Source organism: Alnus glutinosa, chromosome 1 (genome assembly GCF_958979055.1).
Source record: "Alnus glutinosa chromosome 1, dhAlnGlut1.1, whole genome shotgun sequence".
NCBI classification, from domain to species: Eukaryota; Viridiplantae; Streptophyta; class Magnoliopsida; order Fagales; family Betulaceae; genus Alnus; species Alnus glutinosa.
Genome location: NC_084886.1, coordinates 51,551,735 through 51,562,442, shown reverse-complemented (window position 1 = coordinate 51,562,442; position 10,708 = coordinate 51,551,735). Strand labels below are relative to the sequence as shown.

Sequence of the window (10,708 nt, the reverse complement as noted above, 5' to 3'; positions counted from 1 at the left end):
CAATGAAGGACTAAGTTCCCACAACCCAAATATAGGATATGATGAGCAAGAGTGCCTGGAGCAAATCCAAAGATCCCCAAAAGTTACTAAATAGAACCTAGCAATCTCTTTTTCTTTCCTTTCAAGTCTATATTATATACGATATCGACAAAACTGTCAAACTCAGCCGCTTCGATCACAGTCGAATATAATAACAGGCTATTGATCAAAAGAGGTCTGTTGCAAGGAACAAAACTTGACAAGTGAAACCAGAAAATGAATCTATAAGGTAAAAACCAGCTCTCATAGATCTCACACAAACAGGATATATATATATATATAAACTAGAAACAAAATCCAGAAGGGTGGGAAGCCCCTTCGGCTCATGAAATGAATGCCCAAGAACTCTGTAACTTCATCTGCTAAACTATCTTTAGCTTGCAGAAAAGTCCTGATGTTGGTATTCAGTATGGTCATGCATGAGCTTTCATATAAAATTCAACTGTCACAGTATGGTACAGCTAAAGAAACCCAAAAAACTATGGATCAGTTTCGATCCATAAATTGCCAAAGAAGCAATTTCTACAATTGGAGTCAGGCTTAAAAAAACAAAAACCTCAAAAGGGTGTATTCGGGGACATCCAAATGCTAGTTCTTAGCTTTTTCAGCATCATTTACCCATCAGCTTGATCTGACTACCCTGCCGTGCACCACTATCTGTCATCTTTGGTTTGTTTGCCATCATTTCCTACCATCTCTCCTTGGTTACCTGTCTCAGCATTTCCTACCATTTCATCTACACTTATTTTTGGGGTACTCTGCAACATCTCTTCCTCAACTCTTCCACAGTTCTTCAATGTAGGCTCCTCCTCATTAGCTTCCGTCATAACCTGAAGGAGTTCCAAAGAGGTAGCTGCTGGATCCAACTCTCGACAACCCTCTGGAGCGTTATCAGCTTCTTGGCCTGTAAGCAAGTAATTTGGGACTTGATGAGAGAAGCGAAACATTTCTTCTTTTGGAATCCTCCTGACCTCCTTGGGGTCCACGTGCTTATGAAACACTGTCCTGAAACCAGCAATCTTAAGAAGGGGGACAACAGACACACCTTGTTCCACATTAAAGTCATCAAGCACTTCCACCATGTCATATTTATGTATCACGTCATTTGGCGTATGCTCATTCCAATCCGGGGACCAGTTTCTGTAAAGGGCCCAGACTTCTCCCTTTCTAGGATATATGCAAATGACCCCACGGGTGCCTTTTGTCCATGTAACCTTGTGAGAGAAAGAATTTAATGTTCCAGTAGTTTCATGTTTACCAATCCTAAAATCACCACAAGTTTTGGCAAAACCAGAACCAATCCAGTCTATTGGGCCCAATTCACGGTTGCTTCTGGAGTTAAGCCAACTGATCCGCATCTTAAATGGCTTCAAAGAGATCACCTTGTGAACTCGTGCATAGTATCGAGGCATACCATCATCAGCATCATACGCAGCCCAGACCTGGTCATCCCCAAAGGAACCTTCAGTTCTGTCCATGTCAAAATTGTGAAAATCAGGATCTGGAACATTGATTGACATTGGTGGAACGGCCTCCTTATCTGTAACATTTGACTCGCCATCCTTATGCAGATCATATGTGTCACCATTCACCACACTCTGTTGTTTCTTAGTCTCTTTGCCTTTCAACTTCTCTTTCTCTTTTTTCACAGTATTTGCTCCAGTTAATGAGCTCCATTCTATAAGTTTCTTGCGGACTTCAATCTGAGCCTTCTCCACTAGCATATTTCTTATTTCGAATAATGACAACTCTCTCTCACTGTTGGACTTATTATACGCACCAGATAAACCATAGGTCCTTTCTGTTCCGAAATAACCCTTTGTTACTTCTCCATTTCCCATCGTCATGTGATTTGACACATGGCCTCCACAACTGTTCAAACCATTATCATCTGGTTTTCTCTTCTTCAAGGGCATCTCTCCTTTACGGGCCAAATGTGCTTCCTCACGCTCTCTCTTCACTTTCTCACTAGCCTGCTGAACCACAGTTGCAGCTTGTGCAGCAGCAGAAGCTGATGCAACCGTGCAACCAAATGCAGCCGCTCTGGACGGAGGACTCCAGTGGATGTTTGTGTTATTGAATGAATTCAAACCAGCAGAACCCCCCGCTTCTGAATTTTGAGCAATTGAAGAATTTCTTGCGGCAGGATGCCTTGAATTCTGATGCTGTTGGCGAGAAGACCAATTGGATGACTTAAAAATGTTCGGAGGTGGAGGCTTCTCTAAAGCCATAAAGGCCTCTTGACAATTAGGGCAAAGCAGAGTGTGATTCAAATAAATCCTGAGGTACTCATAATGCGTCTTGCATCGATTGCAAACAGTCCAGAAAGTATCAGTTTTCATATGTGAAGGAGAAGGAACTGAGGTGGGACCCACCCGAGTATTGCTATGTGTATTCCTTGCAGTTGAAGCAACATTACTAGTAACATTATGAAAGCCATTTGCTCTGGGTGGCACAGATGGACCAACATTACTCCGGGCTGAAACTTTCTGCTCAAATCCTTTGAAATTCCTCTTCTGGTTGTATGCTAATCTCTTAGCCTTATCTGATAGCAAACCCCATGCCTGAGAAACCAACTTAAATGCTCCCTCTGCACCTAAGCTCTTGTTTTTATCGGGATGAAGCATGAGAGCTAGCTTCCTGTATTGTTTCCTTACTGTCTCATCATCAGCCAAGGGACTCACACCAAGTACACCATACCAATCCACTTCCCCACTTATTTTATTTTCTGCAGAGATAAAAATATCAAGTGTTGTTAACATTTGGGAGAGCCCCTCAAGCCCAGGATACAAATTTTGAGCCTTCTGAGCAAATTTCTTTGCACCAGCATAATTTCTCTCTGTAAACTTCTTCTCAGCAATTTCTTTAGCCCTGACTGCCTCATCTCTATTGCACTCCATAGCACTTTTTTCCTCGGCAAGCTATACTGCAATTAGCAATTTATAACCACAAGCATCAGATTCTACAACCTGACGCTCTTTGGCTTAGATGGTACCTTCAATAGTATAAACCTGACCCAAAACAAAAATAAAGAAAATCAAGATTATGATAATATATTTAAATAATGGGACATTCAAAATGAATTTTGACCAATGGTATATGAATCCCAACTTTTATATCCTACCAAAAAGAACAATAGGATATATATTTCATTATTCGCTAAATGAACTTTGAGTTCCATGAAATCCAATGGCTAGAATCAGAAAAAACACTTCTATTTTGAACAGGACGATAAGCACAAACATTCTCCTGATTCTAGTAGATGATGTAGCAATACAAGTTGGAAATAATGCTTGTTCAAATCTATGTTAAATGAAATTACTGAGTAAGCCACGAACTCCACCACCCTTCCCCAGATGACAATTTTCCCTATGATTTCTAGACAGGTTTTTAAGCACTCGTTATTAGATCTCCAAGTTTTAAAGGTGAAACTTGGGTTTCAAGCTCATAGCAGTTTAAACGTTAGGGTAAGAATATTATTGCTTCTCCAAAAGCAAAAAGGGAGGGGTGATTCAAGCCCATGACATGCCACTACACATAATTATAGCATTCTTTGGAATTTTCAAACCTTTTCAACAAAATATCTAAGTTTGTAATGCCCATTTAATGGTTAAAAAATGGCTGCCTGTTAATTACACACACATGCCACACAGACACAGGCACACTCAGGATCCATTACTAAAAACTAACAGAATGCAAATTTCATATGCATTGTAGCTTGTGGCATGGAAACTGATAAGCGTTGAATGTTACACATTCAAGCCCCTTAACTTATATATGTTAATTCCTTAGCATTGTTATTTGTTTGATTTTGTGTTGTTTTAATGTTTTCAGGTTTTAAATAAAGACACAATTAATTCCATTAATTTTGGGCTTAAAGCACACTTTGAGAAGACCTAGAAGATATGTTTAAGCTTAACCAATCATAATAGAATACCTATATGATGTGGTTCGGTTTAATCAAATCAAGTGAAGGATTAAATCGGAATTTCTCTATTAAGAGTCAAAATCGGATTGGATTCAAATTTGGATTCTGCATATGTCTCAGTGTTTGGATCATAAATTTTGCGTCAGATATCGGATTGCAATGAAATTGGTGGCGTTGGAAAGCTAATAAAATATTAAACAAATATGTCAGAAATAGCTTTTCTCTGATTCGAACGTTTACTATGCTAAAATCGCCTCGCAATAAAAGACCGCAATCTTGGCCGAATTTGGAATCTTTTTCCTACTTGGATTAAAGTTTCAATCTTCTACTTAGACAAGAAGACTCAAGAGCGATTTTTATGGAATTCTAAGGGCTTCTAGGACTTGTGTGCTCCCTATAAATAGACCCCCTAAGCTTCAAGAGAAGGTGTGCTTGGTGCTTGGTGCTTGGTGCTTGGTGCTTAGGCTTGTGCTTAGCTTTAGACAGAAATTCTTCTTGGAGGCCTAACAAGTTGAAGAGGAGAATACCATGGCAGGAGGCCATCCCAGCACTACGATGAGCGGTTAAATTCCTAATAGGGTGTTGATGTAGCCCTTTCCAAGTAACAATGGTTTAATTGTATTTTAGTTTGAGATTTTCTCTATGCATGATGGTTGTATAACTGTGAGAATTGATTTTAATGTTTATATTCAATCATTATGAATTTCTTATCTTGTCTTAGAAAGTCTTTTATATTGATTGAACTCAATCCTTCATATTTTTTGTGATTATGTGAATGATTGTTATACAACGGTTTTAATTGATATATGATCAAGAGGATTAGATAGACCATGCCTAGGAAAGACAGATTGTACTACACCCTAGTTTAGTGTAATTTAGGTAGACAGTCTGTGCCAACCGAAGATGGGTTATACTATTCCATTGATTGTGTGTATATCCTATTAAAGACGTAGCTAGTCCATGCCTAGGGAAGACGGGTCGTACCGCATCTTAGTGGTTAGGTGGACGGTCCGTGCCAACCGAAGATGGATTATACTTATTCTTTAGAGGTAATTTCTTGACTACTCGAGTGAGACGAGCCCTTTATCATGTATAGTATGAATTTTCCTTATTAATTTATTATTGATCATTGTTATGCGGTGAGTGGTGAAATCAATCCCCTATTCTTTATCTCATCCATATTATCTTTAAATTTATGTCTTTTACTTTTATGTATTTATTTTAAGAAAACAAAAATCAAATATCTTTTAAATTAAGTTATTTTTAATCTTAAAAAACTTGATAGCAATTCCTACGCAGTCCTTGAGGTTCGACACCCTCTCTATAGCCTTATCCTACAAGGATTCGTACTATTGCGAGTGGTTATTTATTATTGATATATTTTAGTAAACAAGAGATCACATCAGAAACATTTCACCATTTCATAATCCTAAGTTTTGTTTCACTTACACACATATCATTCCTTAATGCAATAAATCTAATGCAGTCCATACTGAAAAAAGTCAGTCCCGAAGACAGAAGAAAGCTCAATCTTTCTTGTATTCCTGCAAGCATTTTCAACTCAACCCATCTAATTTGGGTCAGCTACTTGGATCCATTATCCACTTGTCCCTATCTAGGGCCATGTATGTCTACAGTTACCTCCAACCTATGTCATGTTCTTTGCCTCCCTTTTGCCCCTTTTGCCTCTTGTTGGCATCCACTGTACATGTCCAAACCACCTCAAATCATGCTCCCTCATTTTATTCTCAACTGGTGCCAACCTCATCTTCTTACAAATAGCTTCACTCATTATCCTATCTTTTCTAGTTTCACCACACATCCATCGTCTGCAACCTCATCTCTACATTGATCACTTTATAGAATGTTGTCTTTTGCTTGCCTAACATTCTGAACGACAAAGTATAATTGGCCTTATGCCAATTCAATAAAAAATTTCCCTTTGCCTTCATAAGTATCCTACAATCACACAGTTTCCCAGATGCATCCTTCAACTTCATCCACCCTGTCCTAATTACATGAGAAACATCCTCTTTAATCTCCCCATTTTAATGTATAATCAAACCAAGATACCAACATTGGCCAAATTTTTATCTCTTGACCATACTACACACATTTTCAAAATAACCTGAACAACAACATCTCAATCACTACTCAGTTGTAGGTAAGCACCTTAGGCATATTAGCCTACCAGAGGGTACTACTAAAGAGCATACAGTAACACAAGTCTGAAGGTTTAGTAATCATAGATACATATTATAATATTTCGCACAGCTGCCACCGTTTCTAGAACCAACTGACACCTCAGTTGCACAGTTACCTACGTAGGGGAAACGAGAAAGCCCCCTTTTTTTTTATGAAATATCCCAAGATCTGTAGTTCATTATCAGGACTTACAATGAAGAAAAAAAATGATATTAAATTCTAGGGAAAATTTGAAGTTTTTTTGTAAAAGTAAATATTATCTCATAATATTTTCACTTTTTCTTACTATTTACTTCTTCAAAAAGTGTTTATCCCCTCAACTGCCAGAAGAAGAAAAGGTGTGTCACTAAACAAAGCTAGGTTTTTTTTCCCAACTTCTTAAAAAAGTGAATCTAAATAATCAGAAATTATTAGTGAATACTTGACTTTATTTTTTGTTGTTAGCCATTCAAGTAAATCAATGACTTGACAATTAAGAAGGTTTTTGCCTCAATAACACTGTATGGAAATATTTCCTATTTGCATCGACCTAAACTATTAGGTGTTTCTTAGCTTATCAGGATTCTTCTTTGCCTTGTCTGAACTATCAAATAAAACAAAAAGTAATTAACAATAGAAATCCCTACTCAAAAGGATAAGTGCCGACAAGGGGGAAATAACAATAAAAATAAATTATATTTTAGCAATTCGAATCTCATATACTCAACAATAGCTGTGGAATATATGACAGATAGTATTACTGATCCCCATCAAAATTTACCCACTTGTTTTCTGCTGGTCCCCGAGTCCCCACAGTGCAGTGACACCGCTAGTACAAGAGAAAAACAACATCATAGCTTGTTTTGATATATACATTCGCATAATTTGATCAGAAATTTGTTTCAGAGCAATATTTAACACTGATTTCATGATTAAATGCTCCAGAACCCCCCTTAATACAACTGACCCTATAGCATCTACAATGTCCGTGAACGAAGATAATCCGAATATTCATCAGTGATCAGAACAGTCCAATTGACTACAACACACAATCTTCGAAACAGCAAAACTTAAACAGACAACAATAACCCAAAATTCAATCTAAACTACGAAGAAAAAAAAAGACTAAATTAATTTATCCAGACCAAAGCATTCTCACCATGCAACACGTACACATGCATCACGAAGCTATCCTTATTGGAATAAGAATTTTCTTTTCTTTTTCTTCATTAAATTAGGGTTGGATCAGGAATCTATTAAAAGAGTGAAGACTAAAAACCAGTGCGTTACCCCAGGGCCCAGCCCTATATACTCAATCGTCAACACCACAGAATTTTGAAGTTACGACAATAACCTAAAAACGACTGAGAATTATGTCAAACAACATGTAAAAATTCATTTACACAGAATTATAACCACCACGCAACAATGCCCACAAAATGTAGCAAATCAAAACCCGACTTTTTCATTCACCGTTTCTTTTCACGCAAGCCCTTCAAAATACTCCAAAAACCACACAAAACTTCCAAAAAGAAAAGAGTAAAGAGTAAAAAAGCATTAACGGTAAGGATTCACAAACTGAATTCACCAACTTGGAAGACTCAAATTTTCAAATTGAGCAAAGTTGGCCATGGATCTACTTGTAGAGGAATCAGACTAACGGTCAAATTTCAGTACCACCGTTTTGAATTCTTATCATTCAATACTTTCAAGAATGAAACCCTAGATTCTTCATTTTTTCAAGATAGTAAACATATTTGTCATCAAATTTTGTTTTTACCGTAGCAAAATTGAAAAACGGAGAGTTTAGTAAATACCCATTTGGAGAAAGTCTCTGGATTGAAGAAATTTGGAATCTGAGAAGACCATCACTATGAAGAGTCACCCATTTGTCAAGAGCTCCTGAGAACATGAGGGGAATCTCTCATATGCCCAAATAACTTTAAAACATAATAATAACAATGAAAAAAAAAAAGTAAGTATGGGTTTGGTTAATATTTTACTTCTTTTTTTTTTCTTTTCTTTTTTTCTTTTTTAACCCTAATGCTTTATTTTATATTTAGTTGGAACCTAAATGCTTAACTAGGGTTAAATTTTAACTCTTGGATTGAGTTTGCATTGTGCTAAAGTATTCATGGTTATTTTCTACCAAATAAAAAATAAAATAAAATGTTACTGATAAATTAAATGCCATCACACATTTTGTAGTATAAATACTCATGTAGGGCCATAAAGATAATGAATAATCCCAACCATACCTTCTTTTAAAAAATTGCAAGGTGGTTAATTTATTGATTTCACAATTTGAATTTATTATAATATGTATAGACTTATGTATAATGTACCTAATTGTCAACCTACCACATTGTAGAGCAAGGTTTGAAATTGAGATTCAAATCTTTAACAATTTACTACATAAGCCCGCTTGTTAGAGTCTTTAATAGGACTCACTTGCTCGAGTAAAATTTGAGTTGTTGCTCACTTATTCGAACATGTGTGCCTCGTAAAAACTCCCTCATACTTTGCTCATAAGTTATTGGAGATCCAAAATCTTAAAATTAATATGATGTTTAATTACATAAACCAAAATAAGGGATCTCCTCTATTTAGCCATGACTATCCTCAGGCTGGTTGGCCAATTGGAGCTTTTTAATTGCGATCATGTAATGCAATTTGATGAAACTGTCTCATTTGATAGCAAGAAATAAGAAAAACAGAGAAAAAAAATAAATAAATAATGAAACTCTACACTTTGTGCATCCATAACGTATTAATATAACTTTGAAAGCCATAGGGTTGAATTGAAACCTTATCATAATATGTCCCAACGCTACTCAATTCAAAAGTTTAAGTTTATGAGTTTGAATTTAATTATGATATTTTAACCATTCACATTACACATTACATGGACGTATACTAAACAAATATATCATCATATACTATATAATATATAGAACTAGCTTTATTGTACTCTTATATCATTATAACACTAAACCATAAACACTCGAAAATACTCTATGAACCTAGCTTGATTCTAATCTTATGTCATTATAACACTAAACCATAAACATTGGAAAAATAAATGTCTCTGGGGTCTCCGAGGAGAAGGTCTCACCTTTAATGACATAACACTACTTTCAAGACTCTTTCACCAAGGTTAATTTGATAAATTTTAAGGCTTAAAAACGATAAATTCAAGTGACAAATTCTAAAGGGGGCCTTTAATAACATTTTTTTAAAAGTTTCTATCTTTTAAATAGGGCTTATATATTTGGAGGCCTTATAACTGCCTAGCCTCTAAGCCGCCCCCAACCCTCACATGGGAAAAGTGGTTCACATGTATTTGGTTTCAGACATGGCCAGTATGCTAGGAGGTGGTCGGCCAATTGGACCTATCCAGTTGAATAAAACAATAAAATAGAATTTTTTTCAACTTGCTTATCCTTCTTAAAGTATGTAATCTAATTTTGATAGAATTAACAAAAAATGTAGGTGAGAATCACAAAGGACCTTTTTTTTTGTTTTTTTTTAACAACGTGGAAATTCTTTCATTGAGAAAAAAACTGATCCCAAAATAGGATCTAGGGACACAATCAATCCCTAAGCACATATTGCAATATAAAGCTAGGTATATCTTCCAGTCATACCATATCTATTACCTTCGAAGAGGCCTCCTTTAATAAAACATGAGCTACATTATTAGAATCTCTACCCGCATAGACCATTGTAGCATGCCTTAAGCCTTGTAATTCTTCTTGAATCCCTATCACAAATTGGCCAGCGCTAACAAATTTGGACCTGCAGCATTTACTTCAGTTACCACTTGCTTAACATCCCCTTCTAGAAGCACTTCAAAAAAACCTACTTCTTTACAAAACAGCACCGCTTCTAGGGCTATCATGGCTTCAGCAACTTTAGGTGCACACACTGCAATTTTTGTGACTGCCTGTGCACCCAAAACATTCTCATTATGATCCTTGGCCACTATCCCAATACCTATGTAATGCTCCTTTACGTTCAATAATGCATTCCAATTGACCTTGACAACACCAATAGGTGGTGGATTCTAGCCTATTGTAGATCTATGGATAAGGGACACCCCATTAATATTCACTCTCCTCCTCCTTTGAATTATACCTGAAAAACTCATCAAGTGAATCCACGGCTTCCTTAAAAACCACATGAGGATGAGTAAAATTATTCTCAAAGATAAATTTGTTCCTTCTCAGCCATATACGTCGAGAAATGATAGTCACGAGCCTCATATCTGCCTTTGTGAACTGGTCAATGCAGTAATCCACCAGCTGCAAGAAACTATCTCCCATGAACGCACATTTCTGAAAGAGCGCTGAACCTCCTCCCCAAACATCTTGAGCAGCCGGACAACTCCATATCGCATGCAGACCCGATTCTACATCTCTCATACAGCAAGGGCAAACATTATCTTCCACAATTTTTCGTCGGGCCAAATTGCTCCTTGTGGGGAGTAAGTCATTGTATGCATGCCATATGAAAAGCTTGGCTGGATTTGGGACCTCCAGATGAAGGACCAAACTC

The 10,708-nt window shown here is 36.7% G+C and overlaps 1 protein-coding gene across 2 annotated transcripts; it reads right to left on the bottom strand.

The window, feature by feature from the left end:
* Nucleotides 1-319: 319 nt before the first annotated feature.
* On the bottom strand, nt 320-8,100 carry LOC133857796 (uncharacterized). Of its 2 annotated transcripts, XM_062293153.1 has the most exons (3): nt 7,969-8,073; nt 6,937-6,980; nt 320-3,050 (listed from the first exon to the last, which is right to left on the bottom strand). In XM_062293153.1, exon 3 carries the CDS (start codon nt 2,937-2,939, stop codon nt 693-695), a length of 2,247 nt encoding a protein of 748 aa, XP_062149137.1. In that variant the 5' UTR covers nt 2,940-3,050; nt 6,937-6,980; nt 7,969-8,073; the 3' UTR covers nt 320-692. The 2 variants fall into 2 exon arrangements, with proteins under 2 accessions (XP_062149137.1, XP_062149129.1); XM_062293145.1 differs by lacking the exon at nt 6,937-6,980 and having other exon boundaries at nt 7,969-8,100.
* Between the last annotated feature and the right edge of the window lie 2,608 nt (nt 8,101-10,708).